Genomic DNA, 23,525 nt, shown 5'->3' on the forward strand with positions numbered 1-23,525 from the left:
GATTAACGAATCTGGCCACTTAACAAATGAGTTGCCCGGACTTTCTTATTCACTGACTTCAGCGAACAATGAAAGTAAAAAAAAACATCAAGCTGCATTAAAAAATGAAGCTCAGTATAATATTAGCAGCTCGTGTACCGAGTGAAGCTGTGTTGCTGATGTCCTTAACTGTTGTTTAACCGATCTGGAATTCCCGATTCAGAAAGGCGCCGTCTTCTAAAAATGGCAGTAGCTTTGCCCCTTCCACCATCTTTACTTCACAACGGCCAGTGTTCAACCAGCCACCATAGGGACACATACCGAAGCATGAAACAACTCGCATGCATCGGCTCCGTCGGGTGCGACCGGGTGAACTGCGCACACGTCATATGGGCAACAGTGTTCGAGCAAAAGTGTGATATCGGGCCCATAGCTTGTTGGAGTTTGCGCTAGTATGTGTGTGCATTTCGGCCGAGAAACAGAAAGACTCACCTTTGTAGTGTGGTGCTCGCGGTCCCGGGAAGTTGTTGTTCACGCGTGCAAAATACTTACCTCCGACGCACAGAGCAAAGAAGCATAACGATTATTAGTGTACGCCAGCCGCCAGGTCGCCAAGTCGCCAGACCGCCAAACAAACAAACCAAAAAACAACGACGGCCGTAACGATCTGGCTGTTCCTTTGTTGATTCCCAAATTCTTCGGCAGCAGCATGTGAAAAAGTGTTATCGACCGCTACCGCGTTGCCCGGTACGGTGTGTCCGAGAAAGAGAAAGAAAGAGGCAGAGAAAGAGCGAGAGCGAGAGCGAGCGAGTGAGAGAGCGAGAGAGCGAGGTGGACAAAATCTGTTCGGGCGGACAGTTTTTCACCAACCCCAACCATCCCAGATTTCCCCGCGCTCTACAATTTCCTGCTCCTGTATCCTTTGTTGCGCCTGCCACCCAAGCGCTTGGAAGGGTTGGTCAGGAAGAGTGAAGAGTGTGCAGACGCCCCTCCACCCACTTGCAATTCGCCGACCAAAGTTGCCCGCTGTTGTTTTATTTTGCTGTTAGTTTGACCGCTTCGTTCCGTTCGCTGTGCCATGAGTGTTTCCAAGTCATGGTCAAATGGAACCGCAGAGACTGATGCGCCCCCCCGAGCCATTGCAGAGGACGGATCATTACTGCTGCTAAGCCCGTTCGGCCTACAGCGGTACCACTGCAAATCCGTGGTCGTGGCACGCTCGTAATCGTCGCACTGTCGCCTCCCTTTGACCGTGTATTTAGTGCTGCACTGAGGACACGGCTTTAAAATCGCAACCGAAAGCGTGCCCCCGGGGTGGGGTTGCAAGAAGAAAAAAGAAAAAAGGAAAAGCAGCAAAACCGCACAGAACGGGGCGCACCCACAAGAGCCATTCTCTTGAGTATGTAAACAAGAGTGAGCGTGCTTCCGTACTTTGGCGTGTTGACGTTCATCAGCACCAAGCAGCACCGAGCAGCATCAAGCAGCAGCAGTAGCAGTAGCAGTAGCAGCAGCAGTAGAGACACCAGCGACGGAACTTCGCGGAGCATAAACTATGTGTTTCCCGGAGAAAAACAGTTACTACTCCGATACCAAGAACAGATGGCTTTACACGTCGTTCGCCATTGATTGATTACCAGGATCAACTCGCGTTTTTCGATTGCGTAGCCACGCGATTTTTTTTTGTTTTCTCACGTAACGATCTGTATAGTAGCTCTGTGACAAAATCCCCCTTCAACTTCATACACCTCCCTGGTCCGACGTGAAACCTCCACTCAGTCTCCTGTTCAGTCGCCACACGCTCTCCTCGTTGTATCTTATCCTTACGCACCATCTGGGTAAGAGCAAAAGATGAAGAAGTTCACCTTCAAGGGAGTGTTGGACGGGTTTCGGTCCTCGGTCAATCAACAGACGTCCGTCGGTGGAGCGGCAAAGTCCTGCGTTGAACAGGAAATCCAGGAAACGTTGCGCCCGGAACACTTTCAACTGAAAAAGGTAACTATCGCAGAATTGAGGATCAATTTTTCGTGTTCTATTTATTGTTTCAGTAAGTTTATCTATCTATATATATAAATATGCCGCAACAACTGGGTGTACTCTCCGGGTTGGGTGTGGCATTTCGTTGTCTAGTTCGTGCAACATCGATACAAGTGTATGGTGCGGGATCATACCTCCTGACATTGGCGTCAAATCGATGCTGTGGGTCAAATCATGGGCGGTCAAGGGTGTGCCTTAATTATTATTTTTTTAAGCTCCAATCCAACGACCACACTTTTCTGTTTTTTTGTTCTCACATATGGTAAAACAATATTTTTCTCTGAGTCCTTGTTATCCGAAAGTGACAACCAAGCGTCCCAAGCAATCAAACCTCGTCGGAAGCTCCCAATCAAAAAGCAATCTCGGATCGGAATCATCTATCAATGGCACGAAAAACGAACTGCTCTGCTCTTTAACACGTGATTAAGGAATCAATTCAGTTTTCGTGTCTTTCGGTTCAGAATTAGTGTACATCGAGAGAATGAACTCTCCGAACGCTAACCAAACAGCCATCCATAAGAAAAGGTTGTATATTGTTTTTCTAGCCCTGAGATTTTGATTTATCCATTCAAAAAGAAGAAAATACTTGTATGTCACCTTTTTACTTTTTATAAATACTAAAAGCAAAAAGAACAAAAGTATCAGTTTCAATATGGCTTGAATAGTATCACAAAAGTACCCATAGAAACTCATTCAAACTGTACATAGTTCCAACATGAAGGATAATGATTACACATAGCTATAGATCGACTTTTGTTGTACATAAACTAATCGCATTTCCAAACCGACCATACATGGTGATGGAGATGGTGCTCCGTGCGCATGTGTGCTGCTCCATTAGACCATTTTGCTACTAACAGTCCATCCCATCCCTTATAATTTACACGCCGCACCAACTTGCATTGAAGCTAGGGGAGTTTGTTCCGGCGCTGTTCTGAATCTTATCCTGAAGAATCTTATTCTCCTGTCGCATCTATAGAACATACATTCGATCGTCTACGTTCACTTGAACCTCATCCGTTTTACGCCATAAGCGAGCTTTCGAGGGTTTCACTTATGCCTAATTAGTTGATTGATGTAGCCATTGTGTGCCTTATTTGGTATTGTAGGTTTGAACATATCATAAGACACACGCGGCTATTTCCGTCAACGACATTCTCCATGGCGAATAGAAATGGCTCACCAGTAAACATCAGGAATAGATTGATTTAGGCAAGCGAGCACAAAATCCAATGCTTTATAATAACGCACTTCACTGAGGATATTGTTAGCAAAAAAAGCTGGATGGGGGAGTAAGGGTGTTCAATTTGAGTAATAATTTGAATATCTATTTACGATAGTCGTTCATCGGACTAACGAATAAATCTGTTTTTACTTCCTCGTTTATCTTTTCCTAGCTATGTTGCTCTTTTTTTTAAAAGCACAGTGCATTATGTTTGTCTGCGTACTCGCCGAAAATTATACTGCGCAGAAAATCTATATCAGTATTGGAAGCAAAACTATTTTTGCGAGTGTGCGCAGAACTAAATGATGTTTTTCATCTTCACGTTGTTTTTTGCAAACTTTTTTACAATAAAACCATATTGAAAAATACGATACACAATGTGCGACGTAAATCGTCGTTGATTAAGTTCAATTTATGCTATGAGAGGATGAAAGCAGCAGTGTACAAAATCTTGTCAATCAACAGTACTAATAAAGCGGCAGATATGAAATTGTAATGCACATGGTATGAATCGTGTCAATCCTTTCGTTTTATTTTATCCCCATTTCGATTAAATGTTGTATAAAACAGAACATTTTAATTCAGTGTTCAAGCATTCGACGCAAAAATCCTGGATTTTGGCTTTTGCTTATCAAACATATTAACTGACAACGAATATTGATTTTATAATCATTTTCAGACATTTCGCCATGGATTTCCATTCTCACCCACTGCACTGGCGTTCGACCCGGTGCAAAGGATTTTGGCTGTTGGCGACAAATCGGGTTCTATGCGACTGTACGTAGCTAGTAAAGAACCTACACTTGCAGTCTATTTTATTTTACCGTACTTTATTTCTCGATTGTGTCAATTCTTTAGATTGGGAAAATTTGGTGTTGATGCTCACGTGAAACATGAAGGAGAATCGGCTTGCGCTGTTAATTTGATTGAATTCTTGGTTAACGAAGGCGCCCTCGTGACCGCCACTGCTGACGATACTCTTCATCTATGGAATTTCCATTCGAAAATACCCAAAGTGGTGCAAAGCCTGAAGTTTCAAAGGGAGCGGTAATGTTAATTTTTTTTATAATTTTTTCATACATCATCTTTCTTAATTAATATTTGTTTCATCAACCCATTTCTTTTCAGAATAACTCGTTTGCATTTGCCTATTGGAACCAAGTGGTTGTATATTGGAACTGAGAAGGGAAATACACACATTGTTCACATCGATTCGTTTTCTCTTAGCGGATACGTTATCAATTGGAATAAAGCGATCGATCCGTAAGAACAGTCGTCCCATACGTATAGGTAACTACATTGAAACATACCATAACATTAATATCGGTACTTGTTGTTTTTATTGTAGAATCCGTAAGACACATCCGGGTGCGGTTGTGCATCTGTCCGATAATCCGTTGGATGCGAACAAGGTAATGCAACGGTTAGTGGAAAAAAAATGCCACTTTCCTATAGCAGTTCGATGAACAATACAATGAACTAATTTCGGGGTTTTTTTTCTTCTTATAACTCTACCCTATAGTTACTAATAGGGTTCGAGTCCGGTCAATTAGTTCTGTGGGATATGCGAGCCAAATGTGCGGAATTCCGTTGGTTGTCACAAGAGCCGCTCAGTTCCTGCTCCTGGCATCACGAAGGCAAACATTTCATAACATCACACACTGACGGTTCTTTATGTACGTGGCCTTTGAAAATTTCACCGAAACCCTTAACTCATCATTTTCCTCACGGTAAGCAAAGGGACAAGAAACCCAGTGGTCTGTATCGGACCCCAATTGTTCAGTGTAATCCAAGTAATATAATTATCTGCCTTTTTGCAGCTAAAACGAACAAGGAAGGAAAAACTGAGAGCTGCAATTCAATTCATAAAGTCGAAGTGAAAACGAATAGATTAGGGTATGGTTTAAACTGTGAAAAAAAAATTTCCAGTACAGGCAGCAATCACTAATACGAAACATGTCTCTTTTTTTCGTCGAACTAATTCAACAGAGATCAATTTACTATTTTCTCGGGTGGCTTACCGACGGAAAAGTGTAATTCGAAGTCACATTGCATCACAGTTATGGTGCAGGGAAAATCGACAACCGTTTTGGAAATGGAGCACAGTGTTGTGGACTTTGTGACTATGTGCGAAAGCCCCTGGGGCAGTGGTAAATTTCATATTTATTACATGTTACGTGTGTAACGTAATAGTTCATCACTGTAATAACACTCATTCTTACAGACTTGCAAGAACCATACGCTGTAGCGGTGCTGCTCCAGAATGATTTGGTGCTCATCGATTTGCTGACGGCAGGCTATCCAACCTTCGAATCGCCTTATTCGATGGATTTACATGAATCGCCGATCACGTGCTGCACCTATCTTGCCGACTGTCCATCCGATCTAGTACCAGCGTTCTACTCGGTTGGTCGCAGTGCAGCGACTAACCGTCGTTCTGGTTACTCTGAGCGTGAGTGGCCGATCAATGGCGGTGAATGGCAGCCTACGTCTTGCAGCTACTCGGAAATCATTGTCACCGGTCACCAAGACGGGTCGATCAAATTTTGGGACTCTAGCGCAGGCACGTTGCAGGTGTTGTATAAGCTGAAAACATCCAAGATTTTCGAAAAACCTCGAGTGAGATCGCTGGACCTTAATGAGGACGATCCATTGGCTATTTCAATGTTATCCATGTGCGCAGAGTCGAGGTACGTAAACGTGTGCCGAAACGGTTCATAGTCGATTGCTAGAAGTTGTTTTTGTTGTTTCATTTGCAGAAAACTTTGTGTTGCTTGCAATTGCGGTTATGTGGTTTTATTCAAGTTCCGGCGCGCGGAAAGTACAGGAGATATTGTTGTAAGTATGAAAGCACACACATAATGATCTAGGATACGTTCTGCGTATACATGTTTAACGTCTCTTCCGGAGCAGGCGTTGGATATTCCGTTTACCATGGAAACATTGACCGAATTTGAAGGCAGTCCGGAATGTGAGTTTATACCAAAATCACTGCCAAAAAATGTTGATTCAACTGAAAATGATAAAAAGGTACGCTCGCTCTCATGTTTTACGCACGAGACGTATTTACGCATGTATAGTGAATCCATACAGATAATAACCTTTGGTCTTTTTAATGCACTTTCAGAACTGCAGTTTGCTGAAAGTTAAAACAGGACCACAAAGAAAACCGCCAGGGTTTCAGGCTCAGCTTGTATGTGTTTCTTCGTGGGCTAGCGGTAGCGTGCAGATTACTGCACTTACCATCAACTCTAACTATGGATTGTAATATCAACCCTAGCACTTAAACTTTCAAACACACTTTTGATTCTTAACACATCGTCTATTGAATATCTATGCATTACAGAATGGCTTACGGCAATGAGTACGGCTTAACGATAGTGGACATAGTGAAGAAGGTGTGCGTCCTAAATGTGTGTACACAAGAAATTTACGGCTCAGTGGATCCATACTCTAAAACACCGCGAAGTCCGAAGCGTTTGGAAAACAGTCAATCAAAAGATGATTCGCTGCGTTCACCTAGTATAGATCAGGTAAGTGAATGATGTTTGGTTTATTTTACATAAATTTGTACAATAAAGTAGTAAGAGTCTAATATTAGTATGAACATAGATTAATAACTAACAGGTAAAAATAACAAGGCTTTGCAAACGTTGTGTGTCTATTGAGGAATAGCAAATGAGTCTCTTCAACATATTGCAATTTTCACACTTGCCTGGTATTCTAATGTGGATCGAATTTTTATAAATTAAACACTTGAAATTTCAAACATTACTTACTAACCAATGCTAAGAAATAACATAATATAATGATGAATAAGCACGTTTTACTGCAAAACGGACGAGCAAACATGCGAAAGGCGAAACAGAATTTCACAATCGGTCGGATCTAATGCTCTTAACTGTATTGACATGGGAATTCATGTAATTTTTCAAAGAAAGCTATTCACTACTTTTTGCATTGTTTGTGTAAAGCAACGTCGAAAATACTTTAATGCGTCGCACGAGCAGGTGTCATTAAGCTTACAGTAGTTTGTCTCCGCACGTAGTGCTTTCTGTTAATGCAACCTGCATGGGAAATGATATGGAGGAGAGAAATTATCCGCTGATGAAAGGAGGACCTGGATTGACCGCACACCTTAGCAATTGGATGAAAGTGTAGATGTGCAAATACTTTAAACACTCAATGCACTTTCTAGTTTATGGGGGGATGGTCAATATGGGATTGTGGGGGGGAGTAGTTTGTTTTTCTAGTCATATTTAAAAAAAAAATGAACAACGATGTTATAAAAAATGCACCTTTTAACTGCGGTATGAAATCATCTCAACCACATTGGTAAAACCCCCCTCATCACGTGGGTATAGGTCTTTGTCACTTGTTTCAACTATATGGTTGTTGGGTGTAAACCATATGTCCACATATTATATTTTACACAAAGTTTTGTTTTTTTTAAAGATTCATGTTAAGTGTTGTACGAAAGATATTGTGCATTAAATCACAAAGTTGGACTCATCTGTATATTTTGCTTGGGTGGTCTGCTATGTTTTTTCAACGCCTTATTAACAGGTCTTTTGCTTGGGTATGTACAGGAACATGTTATCCGCGATCTATTATTATAACTAACTGGCCTTTTGGGTTTGGGTGCCAACATCGACAGATAGCTAACAAAAACCACCTACGCCTGCTGTGCGTCTGTGTGCGTGTGTGTTATGTTTCTTATTGTTCAATCCATTAATGTATCTACAAATATCGTTAACATTGTCATTATGTACCATTGTGGTCATAAAACTAAAAACATAATTTTATTCTACCAGATGTACATAACTCTGCCACCTTAACAACAATTTGGATTAGTCGAAAAGAAACTTATTACAAACTGTGGCCCAATGCTCACTGAATAAATTTATTTGTGTCTAGTTCAGCTACAAAGGTCGAAAGCAGTCCACGGAGGTTGTAGCTTGCCAAAAGGGTGGTGGTGCGCCGGTGTCCGACGCGCTTAAGGCTTTGGCAATCGCTTCCAATGACACAATCATTGATGGTAATATTAATGATAATGAGAAGGAGGATGATGGCCATGGTAATGATAAGGACGATGAGGATGATGATGATGATGATGATGATGATGATGATGATGATGATGATGGAGGAGATAGTGCCGTACAACGTAGCGTCGATGACGGCTCCCATGATGTTCCGTCGGACCGCACCGAAAGGCGGCCGCGATGTAGCGCAAAGCATAGCATCCAGAGCATTGCCCTGCAAGACGATGTTCTAGTGCTACAAGCGTCCGGCTGCGCACCACCAAAGCCCCCGAGAGCGGCCAAGCTGAGTTCGACGGACACGGTCGTACCTTGCAAAAAGCCGGTGAAGAAATCATTCTTAGAATCGTTAACTTTCTCGAAGTGGGTGCGAAACTACAGTAAGTACTTCATAGTGAACGAAAACCACCCAAACAAAATACACGCATTATAAGAAAAACATAGCTTTATATAATGCGAAATGCGTTATTGCCACTGAGTATCTCTCATCTCGTTCGTATACATCAAGTTAGGATGCATTCGGTTGCAAAACTCCATCACCTTTCATCCGTGCTATACTTGAATATATTGATCTAGTTGATTTGTGTGTGTTCGCTCGTGAATTGAGTGCGTTTTAGTGCTCAAATGCAGCCAACAATAGCTGAGACTGTTCCATTGTTTTTCATCTATGCATATCATCCTCTTACACCAAGTCAAACACATTTTTGATTGTTGCTTTGGCCTGCTGACACAATGCAAAATACGGGTTCGTAACAGTTGTACATTTGCATTTTGGTGCATTTTGTACTACTATATCTTTCACTTGTGAGCTGTTGTCAACGTTTGCAGGGCATGCGCCACATACGGCATTCTGCTATTTTCTGGGCCCTGTGGGACGTGGATTAATCAACCTACCAAACATTGGTTTAAAACAAACAAAAACCTGTCCTTATGTTGTATCCTTTAATAGATCAATGGGCTCGTTAGTGGAGGCGGAGGAATCGGAAGTGGTACAACATCAAGCTCGGCAACAACACCTAATGCAGTGAACTCGAACATACCGTTGTCAATGTATGAGCGAGGCATGAGCATATCAAGTGCCGGTAGTCCGAGCAAACGTACCGGAGCAGGAGCAGGCGGATCCACGACAATAACGGGTCTGACAGACTCTGTCAGGAAATCACGATCGCAAGGTGCGCGCGAAAGAAGTGGCTTTTACTTTGTTCTTCTGATTTCGTTATGTCTGGTTAAGTTGTGATTTGGTTTCTTTTTTCGCACATTGAATCATATTGCGGCATTCGAGCGGGTCGTCAGCTTTACTAAAGTTTTTATCGGCAGTGATGCCAGATGATGTTTCATTCGATTGTGAAGTGGTTTTTATTTTGATATTGTACGTAATCGCTTTAGTCAACTGCATGCCAATCTCTGCCAAAGTTTGTTCCGATATTTACAATTTGTTGTTTATGGTACATCCAGAAGTGACACGAAACATACCAAAATGCAGATAAAGAAAATATTTTCATATCTCCCATCATATCTTCATCGTTTTGCTGATGTTACATGCCAAAGTAGATGCGACCAAGCAAGCAGAGCTACCGTGTGCATACTCCGTACCCTATTAGGAAGCGTTCAAAAATAACGAAAAAATTAGGGACATTTTCATTACAATAGCAAATCGTTTTTGATTTTATATTTTCTTTGTTTTTACATAACATAATTTCAGTACTGTAAGAATATTAATAGGATTTTATATGCTTCCGTCACACCAATCGTCACTTTTAGCCGTCTTCCACGTAGGAAACGATATTGCAATTCTTATTGTGTTCGTTCTTTTCCTCCACAGATAAATTGGATAGCTCTTTCTCGAGATCTCGTTCATCTTCTATGTCAAGCTTAGAAAATAATGCAATGGAGGCTGTGACTTGTTTGGCTTTTGCCGATAGTTATGTAAAAAAAAGCGGTAAGTCCACGTAATAGATACTTATTCCGTATGTTGTTGTACACGAGCGTTCGCGGATTTTTTTAAACTACAGCAAACATAACAACATAACGTATATAAATGTAAATTATTGCTTATTATTGATTGATTATTTAGATCCCTCAATGGTATTGCCCACTGCGTGGTTAGGAACAAGTTTAGGATCGATCCTAACCATTTCTCTATCCGTTCCGGAGAATGATCTGAGGAAAGCGAATGTTGTCCAAGCGGCACCTACAGGTATAGTTGTTCTTTCATGAGACTTGCGTTCCAATGCACTAAAATCTTATCAATTATTGTGTGGTTATTTTTGTTACCGGCAGGGGCCATGTTCCGCCTAAAAGGGTCTATCCTTTCGATGTCTCTATTGGATTGCAACGGAGCGTTGATTCCATATGCATTTGAAACATGGAGAGAAGATACAAAAGATGGAAAAGAGAAACGGGAAAGTATGTTGCGTTGCCATACGATAACATCATTTGAGATTAGGGCACGTAATAATTATACTTGCACATTTCATCGCGCCAGGAACACCAACCAAAACATCATCTAACAAGATGAGCCCTACCAACCCAGATGGCTTATGTGATCGACAATTTATTGTCATAGCAAGTGAGAAGCAGGCCGGTGTGTATGCACTACCAAGTCAAAACTGCGTATATCGGAAGAAACTGGTCGATTTTGATTTTATCGTGAAGGCAGAAATAATTAGCATGAAAGGTAAGCAAAAAGTAGCATAACTGCAACAACCTATTTGATTTGATCATTTTCTTAACATTCTTTGAACATCTTTTTGTTTCCTCTATTGTAGATAGCGTTTGTCTGATATGTTATGCGTCTAACGGACATCTTATGGTTTTTACCTTGCCCAGTTTGAAACCGTTGCTGGAAATTGATTTTCTCCCTTTGGCCGATTTAAGGTAGGTTAAAAACAGTTTTTCCACGCAGCAACTCAATGTCACGTCCTTGGTGAATGTGATCAGCAGCAACGTTAAATTCAGCTCCTAATTTTTTGGTGCGTGAGGCACTGAACGGCATAGTATTGCATTCGTCATATTCGGTAGCTGTTCGTGGTGTTGTACTATAGTGTGTGGAGCACAGTTTTTTTTAAATAACATTGTTTTGCCCTATAATACGAAAATACTTGATATGAAATTTGGACAAACAAATCTCTGACCTCAGGGGCTTGCATGCATGGGTTAAGGGATGACAGGTTACATGTTCCTATCAATTGAAATAAGCAATTAATAAAAACTATTTTAATGGTTACTAATGTTAGATAATATAAGAACATAATATATTCTTCGAAACGTAATTGTTGGAACAGCTGACAACATCCCAAATACGGTTGATTGTTGTATATTGTATAATAGATTTTAGTTTTGTTTTCTGATGCCCTGCTTTGAACGAAAGTATATTTCTCATCAGTTGCTGTATGCTTTAGAAAAATTAAATAACACGTTTCTTCACACAGTTTCCAAACCAAATGTAAACAGGGAGTGGTGGATCCTATGCTGTCCATTTGGGGACAACAACTTATAGTCAATGAAGATTCGAATGTGTAAGTGATGATGCGCTAAGTACCTCTCGCAAAGACGAGAATGCCTTCTCTTCCTATATCTCCTTTGCTGAGTAACATGCGATATCGTTCTCTTAATAAAAAAAACAACAACTTTGAGCTGTATGAGAAAGGTGTATCATGAAATATTTATTTGAAATTAGTAATTATAAAACTATGTTTATGTTCAAAACATTGTTATACTATTGATGGGTGAATTTAGAGTTAACGTGTGTTTGAAAGTATAGGGAAGCCGTGCATGAGATGTGCTACAATTGCGGCATTTTCTACCTGTAATTAATTACATCACTCGTGACTTTCGTTGTTATAAACATGCTTTCAAATATTGGGAACACTGGAAATATTAACTATGACATTTGTGGCGTTCAAATATATCATATAATTCTTCCATATGTTTTCAAAACTTAACTATAAAAAAATATATCTGTTAATCGATTTTTATGTTTAATTGCTTGGTTATTCACGATTTTTAGGATTTCAAGGACGTTTAGCTTTAGTAACAAAGGCCATGGATTGTATTTAGTCACACCCACCGAAATCCAGAAGTTTACCGTTTGCCAAGAATTCAGGTATGTATTACAATAAGGCGGTCGCAGGCGTACTTTAGATAGTTAATTCAGTAATTTGAAAACAAATCATTTTTTTATCTTCAGTCATCAGTACAACGATATGCTTGGCGATCTATACGTACCTCACGAAATGCCAGAAGCACCCAAAGAAAGCTTTTTCAAAGGCCTTTTTGGTGGTGGAATGCGCAACCTCGATCGAGAAGAATTATGTAAGATTACTTTTTGTTTGTCATATTTGTCATATGCTATATAACATATCAAATCATACATAGATATACATACGTATGTCTAATATGTATATCAAATGTTCTACGATTTTTTATTTTGTAAATATTCGTTGAATTTTCGATAATGCGATTGTAATTTAGAAAATGTTTATTATTGATTTCTAGTTGGAGAGTCCAGCGGCAAAGCTAACCGTTCGGTAGCGAAACATATTCCAGGGCCAAACGCAAGCATACAGGATCTTAACTCAAGAACAAGTACCGCAACTTCCGAGATCAGTAAGGCCCATCAGCTAATGCTGGAACGTGGAGATAAGCTTAGTCAGCTGGAGGAACGTACGGAACGGATGGCTAATGAGGCACAGCAATTCTCCAGCTCAGCTCATTTGTTAATGAACAAATATAAGGACAAAAAATGGTACCAATTATAATTCATTGTTGCGGTGAATGGTGTTTCATCTCTCATGGTTTACCCATGAATTATGAAAGCAAATGACTGTTTTTTTTTGTTTCGTTTTTCACATAATATCCCTTTGTTAAGCGGACGTAATCTAGAATGAAAAACAAAAAAAAAACAAACAGCTTATAATGAAATGAACATGTTACAAACCAGTGGATGAAAATAACAAACCAACAAAATAAGCGCAAGTAACTAGCATTCGGTTTACTCGTTGAAATTTTTTAGGATGTTACATTAAAACTATTAAATATGATGTTGCATTGAATTATTTTTCGATGAAATAATGAAAGGACAAACTCATTACTCAGTAATATAATGAAAGTGTTTGCCAGGTAGTTTTCGGATCACAAGTGGTGTCAGGTAACAGAATAAGAAAAATATTGTGCGTTGCGTATCATTGTAAATACAACATTTTGATATGACGTGTACTGTACATATGTTGAAAATAAATAGCTATTATTGAAAAAAGTATACTGAACGTGTTGTTGATTTATAACATAAAAGAAAAGGTGATGTTTGAAATTAAATGATAAAATTGTGAAAAATAATAAAAGATTAATTCGGCATGTCTGGCTAGTAGATCATATACCGATTTGTTTTTCCCGTTAACACCTCCGCTCTGCAATAACACCTAATGCATTGAACTCGAAGAAACCATTGTCAGTGTATGAGCGAGGCATGAGAATATGAAGTGCCGGCAGTGCCGGCCGAGCAAGCTTACCGGAGCTGGAGCAGGGGATCGTGTAAAGTCCTTCCCGTTCGGAAAACTCAAGAGAAATCAACGTATACTAGTTTTTGCGGATCCGAGTATTTATTCCTCTCACTTTATAGGGGCAAAATGTGATCGTGCTAGTAAGCAAGTGTCTTTGAAAATTTAAATCTATCTGGGGCCACACGAAGCGAAAGAAAACGATTTGACATTATTCTTTAATGTCAAACGTGTTTACATTCGTGTTTTTGGCCCGTGAAAATGGAATTCGAAGAGGTAAGTTGATTTCTGAAATATTGTTTCTGTTTTTTTTGATTTAGTTGCTGTACCAGCAAATAAGAACTAACATTATCCTCTTATCCTCTGTTTGTAAACAAAGTGTATGCAAACAGTGTTTACGCTCGGTTTTACGCTTGTTTTTACGTCTCCGCGAACGCATAAACTTTTTGACATAGACGTAAATGATTTGATATTACAAATTAATTTTACGCTCGCTTTTACGCTTCGTGTGGCTCCAGCTTATCTGTTTCTGGGGAGCCACACGATGCAAAACATAACATAACATAACAAAATTTGACACTTAATCGGTAAGCATGTGTCAATATAATAAAAAATTATAGTTAAAAATAAAAAAACTTCACAAATAAGAACATACATTATCCTTACGTTTGTAAACAAACGCTCGTTGTTTCGTGTTATGTGTTACTGCGCTGCCACACTGTGCATAACTGTTACGCGTAACACGTTATGGGTCTGCTGACCCACAACGCTTTTGACACCTACTGACCGCTTTACTGTCAAAATTGTCGCGGTAGGAGGCTGTTATATCCGTTGTTATGTGCCGTGTGGCACCGCAGTAATGTTTTGCAGGGTCCGCTGAGCCACAAAGGTTTTGTCACAAGTTGATCGATTTCACGTCACAATTTATTTACGTTTTATATTTTACGGATCGTGTGGCCCTCAGTATCGCTTCGAACGTCAGTTCGAACACAGTGCAGTGCACCAACTTGGGCTCAAAACATTAAGTTGTTGTTTTATAAGGTTCTGTCCATCCTGATAATAATAATAGATAAAAAAGGGACTGGCTTCATAGAAAACGGTGTTGGTTTCTTAAAAGAATCTCGAAGCATACGGCAATCGGTGCAAGGCAAGATATTCTGTAGCCTTTCAGACTTTGCCTCACACATCTGTTTATCAGCAAAAGCTTCGAGTAATGAAAATTACCATCGCCGCGGGCGAACGACGCGCACTAACGGAGTGCCAGAGTGGCACCCATTTCAACGGATACACTATCGACAGCCAGATGGCCCTCGCGAAATTCAACTGTCGCATCTCGGTATCCACGTTCTTTGCCAAATCGCATCCGAACGATGAGTGTTGCGGCACGAATGGACTACCGCTAACTCCAAACTCGATCGGTATCTTTGGCCGGTCGCAGCTTTTAAAGTCCGAGGCACTCCGACATGACAACCTGTGCACCTATCTGGATGTGATCCGTGGCAAGCACGGTAAGTGCTGACCGAAGGCAAAGCGGAACAATCCTTCGTATAAGGATACGATGTAAAATGAGTGTTCTCTCCTTCCTATGCTCCAACTGCCAAGAGCGTACCATCATCGTGCAAGAGTATGTGGGCAGTCCGCTGGCGGAAACGTTCATCGGAGAGAACAACAAACAAGAAACGCTGCTGCGGATCGGCTATCAGGTGTTAACTGCCCTAAGTCACCTTAACCGACATGGTCTTGTTAGTCGCAACTTGGACCCAACCAATGTGCTTGTAAGCCCTGAATTTGGCGTCAAGCTGTACAATTACGGGCAGTACCATATGACGTACGGAGGGCGCTACGTTTCATTTCCGGTTGGAAACGTGTGCTACCAAGCGCCGGAAGTTCTGCTTGGCAGCCGCGACAATCCGAAGGCTGATGTCTGGAGCTTGGGTATCATGTTGGCCGAGCTGGCGATTGGCTGTCGGCTGTGGGAGCCGCTGAAAGTGTCGCAGATCGTACGAAAGGTTTTGAGTTTAACCAATACGCAGAACGTATTCGAGAAGATCGCCCGAGAGCACTCTCGGGTAGGGGCGTACGAATCGCTCGATGCTGGGCTACGGCGAATCATTGAGATGTTCCTTCAAATATCTCCGTTTGACCGACCGTTACCAAAAGATGCTCTTAAGGATCCGGTTTTCGATTTTCTGCAAACGGAGTGCACATCACCAATGGAGTTGAGTAGCTTGACGCTGATCGAAAGACACATACCACTCGGTCAAATCTACTACCTCTGGCAGTTGGCTGGTGGCGATGTACAGCAAGAACTGAAACGGGAGGGGCTGATCAAAAGTGAGGCGCCTATTCTGTTGCTACCAAAGTATGAGTTTACTTTCACATGAGCTAAGCTGCTTAAGCAAAGCTCTTTCGTGTGTCCTTCCCGTCTAATAATTTTCTTTTCCAGCTTGGTGCTCCTAAACGGAAAATCTATCTGCCCGCCGAAGAGCCAGAGTTTGCTACACGACAACCGGATGGTTTTTCTCAACTTCAGCACGCTGCTTGAGCGGCTCGTCTCAATCCCAGAGGAGGACTACGTGCCGCTCATCTACAGCAGCGACAACTACCTAGAATCATCGATCTTCAAGACTGAGTTGCCGCTCGTCATTCGTGAACGTGACATGATCTACCAGTTCCATCGCAACGTTCTGCTTAGCACCCTGCACCAGGGCTACCCGTATACACAGGATCTATTGCGTTCATTTGCTGCCAAAGACATTCCCCCGCTATTCCGCGGTCAGATATGGGCCTGTTTGTTGGGTGTTGTCGAGAACGGGCTGTTCGAACGATTGGATAAGTGCAGCCCCACGCACACCGATAGGCAGATTGAGGTTGACATACCGCGCTGTCATCAGTACAACGATCTGCTTTCGTCACCGGAAGGACACACTAAGCTCAAACGGTTGCTGAAGGCCTGGGTTACTGCGCACCCGCAGTACGTCTACTGGCAGGGGCTAGACTCACTCACCGCACCGTTCCTTTTTCTCAACTTCAACAACGAGGAGCGGGCGTTTCTAAGTCTGTACAAGTTTATTCCTAAATACTTGCATCTGTTTTTTCTAAAGGACAACTCGTCGATCATTAAGGAGTATCTGGTGAAATTTTCTCAACTGATTTTCTTCCACGAACCCGTTTTGGCACGCCACTTGCACGGCATCAACTTTATTCCCGAGTTGTACGCGATTCCGTGGTTTCTGACAATGTTTAGCCGTTAGTAGTGCTGCTGATATGTTTCTCGGTCGCTGGTGGTTTTGACTAACAACAACAAAAATGGTTCTTTCATGTTTTTTTTAGATGTGTTTCCGCTGCATAAAATATTTCATCTCTGGGACAAATTGATTCTAGGAGATAGTTCCTATCCGCTCTTTATCGGCATTGCAATTTTGAGGCAGCTCAAGGGCACTTTACTAAAATCGGGCTTCAATGAGTGCATTCTACTGTTCAGCGATCTTCCCGACATTGTCATTGAAACATGTGTGAATGACTCGGAAACGATGTACCAGTTCACACCCAAGAGCATTACGTACCGGAAGTTCGCCTTACACGAGGAAGCCCCAGATGAATTTGTAAGTTCCCTTCACACACATCATGTTACAGCTACAAAGTTACTCCGGTTGAAATGTTGTTGACGATAACGCTTCCCTTACTTACAGGATTTAAACTACAGCGAGGCTGATCTACGAGACGTACAGACCGAGCTGCATCCTAGGATCAGCGTGTATGATTTGATTTGTCTGCTTCGAGATCGTCACTCCAGCACGGCTGTCCTCGACATTCGCAGTAATCTCGACTATCGTAAAGCAGCGATCGAGAACAGCATCAACGTACCTTTCAGCTCGGTATCGCTGAAGGAGTGTCGGCTCGAGGCACTCAACGTACCGAAGCTAGAGGCATACCTGCGTCGCCAGCCGTCTGTGATTGTTATTGTTGTAAGTGTCGCGCATCAGAGTGCGTTGTTGTTTGCCAAATTTCTCGTCGACAGTGGCCTACCGCATGTGGCTATTCTGCACCGAGGTTTCGAAGCGATTTACCGCACCGACAACAAACTGATACTGCAAACGTTCGATTATATCAATACACTTGCCCGGCATATGACACCGTTGTGGGCATTCGGTGAGTAACAAAAAAAAATACCCGGAATTGAATATCTGCTGTAAGTGGCAAAGTAAAGATGAACCCGTGATGTTGACACCGGCTACTAACTAGGAAAAGAATGATCTACAAAGGCTATACACAATACTAAAATTCGCATTATGAAATAACATTTAATAAAATAGTGCATTATGCAAGACAGTAATAAAGAAGGACTATAACTAAAAACTAAAACTCTAAGCTAAAAATCTTTGGACTAAAATTGCCAAGATAACTGTCTTAATTGTAACGTTTACCGCAGTGGTTGATTGTGGTGGAAATTATTCTTCATTTTCGAAAGCATATTGAGCAACGTCACAAAGGTGCTAGTCGTTTTGTGTCCTAGATAAAAACTAGCTACTCTTTCTTTTCTAAACATCCTCTGAACAAAGCCCGGATGAGCGGGTTTAGGGAATTGTGTTTAGGAAATAAATGCATTAACCGAATTAGTCCGGACTACCATTATTGAAAAGTAGACCTAATCACCATCTCCGCTTCTTGTGCATGCCAGGGCCCAACACCAACTGCAACAGTCGCCGCCTCCGGTCGTCCACAATATTGGAGCTATGGAAAAGCAAAGCAGGATGCGGAGTTACCGCACCAAGATTCATCAGTTAGTTAATTAGGATGTATGATGCTTCGTTTGGTGCTGGTGTTATTTCCACCTACCCGTCGTTCACACATGTTCTCAAATCGTGGCTGCACAAATGTCCATGCGCCCATATTACGATGCTCCTCCTGGCTCCAGACGAATTCTCGCGCATTCGGGTATTTGGTGAGCTCATTGTTCAGTGCTTGAACCGGAAACGGACACAACGATTCCAAACGCAGTAGCGCTACATCCGACAGAGCACGTGCTTTGCGCTCTTGCTGCAGCGTATAGTAGTGTTTGCCGCTGCACAGCACCACCCGCCGGACGCGCTTGGTATCGAGTTCCACGGCGTCTGGCAACACTGGTTCGAAGTGTGTCCCGGGGGCAAAGTCGACGTGCGGTGAAGCACACTCCGACAGCCGAAGTAGCGTTTTGGGTGCCACGACGACCAGCGGCTTCCGGAAGTTACGTATCATCTGCCGCCGCAGCACATGGTAGTACTGCGCCGGTGTCGAAGGGTTCACGATTTGCAGATTGATATCGTCTCCATCCGGGTGCGATTCGCACGAGTCGGTCATCTGTAAGAACCGTTCCATGCGGCAGGAACTGTGCTCGGACGCGGCACCATCATAACCGTGCGGTAGAAGCATCACCAACCCATTGCACACCATCCATTTGGCTAGAAGGAGACATCCAGTCAACGCCATTAATTGAAAAAAGCGACAGTAACAGGGAGAGAAATGGCCGTAGACGTACTTTCTCCGCTGACGAGGAACGTGTCGATGATTATTTGTGCCCCGTTGAAAAAGTCACCGAACTGGGCTTCCCAGATGACAAGAGTATTGGGGCTGTCGATGGCCATCCCGTACTCGAAGCCGAGCACGGCTTCTTCCGACAGAATACTGTTCGCTAGCTCCAGCCGCCCACTGGCAGAACCTCCGCCGGCCATGGCGTTGAGTGGAATGTGAATCTCGTTCGTGCGCTGATCGACAAACATGGCGTGCCGCTGGGCGAACGTACCGCGGCCGATATCTTCGCCGCTCAAACGTACGTTGTAGCCCTGGTACATGAGGCTTCCGATTGCCAACGCTTCCGCTGTCGCCCAGTCGATGCGCTGTCCTTCGGCCAATCGCTTTAGCCGTGTATCGACATGCGTCTTCTTCACATGGGGATGAATGTTCTGCAATGGAGTAAGCACACCGGCGAACGCATTAAAACTGTGCTCGTAATTACGTGCATGCTAAGGGTACTGACGAAATCTTTCGAATAGGCGACGCTTGCCCGTCCAACGTGGTCCAGCAGCCGGTAATCAAGCCCGGTGTTCCATACGGTGACCTCGTTGCCGGGTTGTTCCATGCCGGCCCACTGCTTCTCGAAGTAGCTCCGTTCGGGCTCGTACTCCGCCAACGCCTGCAGCTCGGCTGTCAGCATGTTCTGGTGACTTTTCGACATTGCATCCACATCCGACTGGTCTAGTACGCCGGCATCGATCAGTCGCCGGGCGTATGTATCCGGTATCGACTGGCGGTGCACGATCACCTCGTACAGTAGCGGGTTGGTGACGGTCGGATCATCCAGCTCGTTATGGCCCCAGCGTCGGAAACAGTTGAGGTCGATGAAGAAGTCTTTCCCGAACCGTTGCCGATAGTCGACGGCCAGCTGCGTCATATAGGTTAGCGCCTGCCGAAGACGTAGAAGGAAAACCGTGCATTAGTGAGCAGCCACGATGCCGTGTGTTTGTAGCACGGTGTTTAATGTAGCGTGTTAGTAGCGGTAGGGTAGGTAGGTAGGGTAGTACCTCTGGATCGTCGCCATTAATGTGCACGATCGGTGCCATGATGGATTTGGCTAGATCGGAAACGTAACGCGTACCGCGTCCACGCTGGGCCGGAGTGGTGAATCCCACCTGATTGTTTACGACCAGGTGGATCGTACCATCGACATCGAAGTGGGGTACCTGCGCCATCATGAGACACTCCTGGTTCACACCCTGCCCTGGTAAAGCGGCATCACCGTGCACCTGCACGTTCAAGGCTTTCGACCAGGTGCCATCACGTGTACCGCTACCGTAGTCTCCGTCGCCGATGGCGAGCTGCTTGGCCCGAGTCTTGCCCATTGAGACCGGATTGACGGCTTCCAGATGCGACGGATTGTGCAGCATGTTAAGATGAAACGTCTTCCCCTTCCAGCTAATGTCGGCCGAAGTATCTGAGATTGGAGGTTGGGGCAGAAACAACAGCATGCACAGTGTTACACAGTGTCGGTCAGTGGTGGCTCAGCGGACTCACGAAAATGGCTAGCAATGTCGCACATCGCCTTTACTCCTTCAGCAAACTCCGGGTAGCCCTTGAACTTCCGGAAGATCTTGGCCGGGCGCGTGCCAAACATGATTGTCAGCGCATTCAGCTTGCCCCGGTGTGGCATGCCGATGACAACGTTGCGCAGACCGGCTTCGGTGACGCACCGGAACAGCTCCCGATAGAACGCCATCATGCTCTCGGCGCCCTCACCACCGTACCGCTTGACGGTGGGAAACTTAACTGCCAGGAACCGATCGAACGCTTGCGATTTCAGCATCAACTCGGCCACCTCGAGCCGGTCAGCGTCGGTGAGCGATCGTTCGGTAAGGAGCCGTTCATACCGTTCGATCAGCCACTCGCGCTCCTCTTCCGCCTCAATGTAGGCCAGCTCGATACTGCACGTGCCACAGTAGCGAGTGCGTAGCACCTGATCCAGCTCACCGATCGACAACGTCGCCTGTGGCGGTGACAGATACACCAATCCAGCTGGGTCCACCTGATCGGACGCAGCCAGCCCGTAACGGGTGTAGTCGAGCACCAGTGAGTTGGTTTCTTCGTCGGCCAGCGGTCCCTGAAATGGCACTGGATCGATCGTGGCCATCCGGTGACCATGGTTCCGAAACGCTTCGATCCACCGGTACGCATTACTGTTCCGATTCCGTTGATTCAGCACGTCCTCACTGGTTCCTGCCCAACAGAGAGAGAGAGAGAAAGAGAGAAAGAGAAAGAGAGAGAGAGAAGGAGATACATGGAGAGAGAAAAAAAGAAAAGTCGTTAGAGACACGCGAAACAAACCATCTCGAGCCAAGTGCAATCACGTTCGCGAGCTGATCGCGTGACACCTCCCTGGCGATTAATAGTCTTCATCATCGCCCGGCCGGTGAGCTGGACTGTGATAGCCGCGCACTCCACGCGTACGGTACACGGCAACGGCACCCAAGAGCAGGACGACTCTAGTACCGTCTGCTCTTATCGGCCACCGGCTACAACGATCTCACCGAACTCGATCCGACCCACCTCGAACGCCCAGCTATTCAAGGCTCTGTCTCCAGGCTTGACCGAAGATCGTATTTATATTCTTCCAGAACGCGCCGAAGCAGCTGGAAGCGATAAACATGGATCACCTACCTTTATACTGCGGGAGTGAGCGTGGGCAGTAGCCAAAGACACCTTTCGAAGAGTGGTATCCGCGCGACAACATCAACCGTAAAAGCTGCATGGTTATTGCTGTTGTTGCTGCTGCTGCTGCTGCTGCTGTGACGAATAATCGTTAGCACGCGCTGTGCTGATCAACGTTGATTGCTGATCGCTCCGCGATGGCTCTCGATTTCACTCAAGGTCACCACCTATACATGGGCGGAAGGTTGCAGTGCGCAGCTATTACCGGCGCCAAGAGTTGCCAGGCAAGATAACAACGCACCCGCAAGACCAGGCTTTTCGGCGACAGTGATGCTTATCGCAGCAGCTACGGCCGGTTGCTCTCACTAACCGCTTACTGAGCAACTCTTGGGGTTGATCGTCCGGCGCAACCACCCGGAGCGGCTGTCAAATCGACACTGAGCGTTGGTGCGCCGTGCAGTGCGTTTCAAAGATAGGGCCAACGCCAACTGCCGCGCACTTAGGAAGCTTACGCACATCCACGCGGAACCGTGCTGAGGTGTGTGTGTGTGTGTGTGTGGTGGGAAAGGGGGGGAAGGGAGTGGGTGGTTGCGAGAATAAAAGGTGGATAAAACAGAACAGATTCGTGCATTCTATGCAATATGCAATTGTAGCGCACATTATTTTGAACATACATATTCCCCATTAATAAGGGAAATGGAAACATCGGACAAACAAACGTGAAGCGTGGCGGTAATAGTACTCCTAGCGCCCCAGCCCAACGTTTTGCCACGTCCTGCGCTATTTTTGAGCCAACCAACAAACGAAATGTTTCATACTGGATGGAAAAACTTAAAGGTAGTTATTTCAGCGTCGTGCGTTGGTGCTTATTTTTTACCATACAAAAAGGGGCCTTTGACGATAAACTTTAACATTCGCATTTTCCCTAGTTTCACCCTGACTTGTCGGTATATAATGGCTAGCGAAACAAAAAGTTTATTTCGACAAAACGAAAAACGAATGAACCACAATTATGAAAAACATTAATCCAGGTCCAGGTAAGACCTTATACATTCTCATAACTGTCTTAACAATCTTAACTATCTGTACGCCTTAGAGATAGTAACTTCAAAGTGACTTCATGCTGAACAATACTTAGCTTAGAGTCAAGTAGGATGCCTAGATCCCGCACACAGTCAGAGCGTTTGATATCACTATTACCCAGCTTATAATCGAACATCCCCGCTAATTGAATTTAACCCCCGCTGATAGAACAGTCGGTAACACCGGTCGCTGTCACGCAGCTGGCCTGAGTTCGAATCCCGGGACCGGTTGTCACGCAGCCGGCCATGGTTTCGGTTCCCGATACCGGTGTGACAGGAGGTTGGCGCGGGGCTAACAACCCCGCCCCCGACAACGTAAAAAAATACGATCCGTTACAGAGAGCATCAGAGATTAACATTGTCTCTGGTGCAGGCCAAGACCGCGCAGCGGTTGTAGCTCCCAAATAAGAAGAAGAAGAAGATAATTGAACATAATAGGGATTTGCGAACGTGTGAAAAACTAGTAACACTGCAGTTATCTCTGCTC

At 44.0% G+C, this 23,525-nt stretch overlaps 3 protein-coding genes across 5 annotated transcripts; 2 read left to right on the forward strand and 1 right to left on the reverse strand.

Moving 5' to 3' along the window:
* Positions 1–516: 516 nt before the first annotated feature.
* LOC128270774 (syntaxin-binding protein 5) lies at positions 517–13,530 on the forward strand. Of its 3 annotated transcripts, none has more exons than XM_053008195.1 (23): positions 517–1,971; positions 3,918–4,015; positions 4,097–4,285; positions 4,367–4,501; positions 4,587–4,650; positions 4,761–4,968; positions 5,059–5,134; positions 5,228–5,388; positions 5,463–5,928; positions 5,998–6,076; positions 6,152–6,268; positions 6,366–6,502; positions 6,585–6,771; positions 8,156–8,657; positions 10,100–10,216; positions 10,352–10,474; positions 10,558–10,683; positions 10,763–10,954; positions 11,046–11,154; positions 11,709–11,795; positions 12,287–12,382; positions 12,467–12,591; positions 12,775–13,530. In XM_053008195.1, the coding sequence occupies exons 1-23, from the start codon at positions 1,828–1,830 to the stop codon at positions 13,035–13,037; spliced, it is 3,801 nt and encodes a 1,266-aa protein (XP_052864155.1). In that variant the 5' UTR covers positions 517–1,827; the 3' UTR covers positions 13,038–13,530. The 3 variants fall into 3 exon arrangements, with proteins under 3 accessions (XP_052864155.1, XP_052864170.1, XP_052864162.1); XM_053008210.1 differs by lacking the exon at positions 8,156–8,657 and adding an exon at positions 9,227–9,449; XM_053008202.1 differs by lacking the exon at positions 11,709–11,795.
* Positions 13,531–15,078: 1,548 nt separating this feature from the next.
* Positions 15,079–18,382, forward strand: LOC128278207 (TBC domain-containing protein kinase-like protein). The gene is made up of 5 exons (XM_053016886.1): positions 15,079–15,283; positions 15,378–16,137; positions 16,222–17,024; positions 17,109–17,380; positions 17,468–18,382. The coding sequence occupies exons 1-5, from the start codon at positions 15,079–15,081 to the stop codon at positions 17,933–17,935; spliced, it is 2,508 nt and encodes an 835-aa protein (XP_052872846.1). The 3' UTR covers positions 17,936–18,382.
* On the reverse strand, positions 18,106–22,348 carry LOC128272933 (probable 2-oxoglutarate dehydrogenase E1 component DHKTD1 homolog, mitochondrial). The gene is made up of 7 exons (XM_053010825.1): positions 21,966–22,348; positions 20,826–21,524; positions 20,336–20,745; positions 19,792–20,217; positions 19,294–19,717; positions 18,615–19,216; positions 18,106–18,509 (listed from the first exon to the last, which is right to left on the reverse strand). The coding sequence occupies exons 1-7, from the start codon at positions 22,054–22,056 to the stop codon at positions 18,408–18,410; spliced, it is 2,754 nt and encodes a 917-aa protein (XP_052866785.1). The 5' UTR covers positions 22,057–22,348; the 3' UTR covers positions 18,106–18,407.
* Positions 22,349–23,525: the final 1,177 nt, after the last annotated feature.

Source organism: Anopheles cruzii, chromosome X, assembly GCF_943734635.1.
Source record: "Anopheles cruzii chromosome X, idAnoCruzAS_RS32_06, whole genome shotgun sequence".
Lineage (NCBI taxonomy): Eukaryota > Metazoa > Arthropoda > Insecta > Diptera > Culicidae > Anopheles > Anopheles cruzii.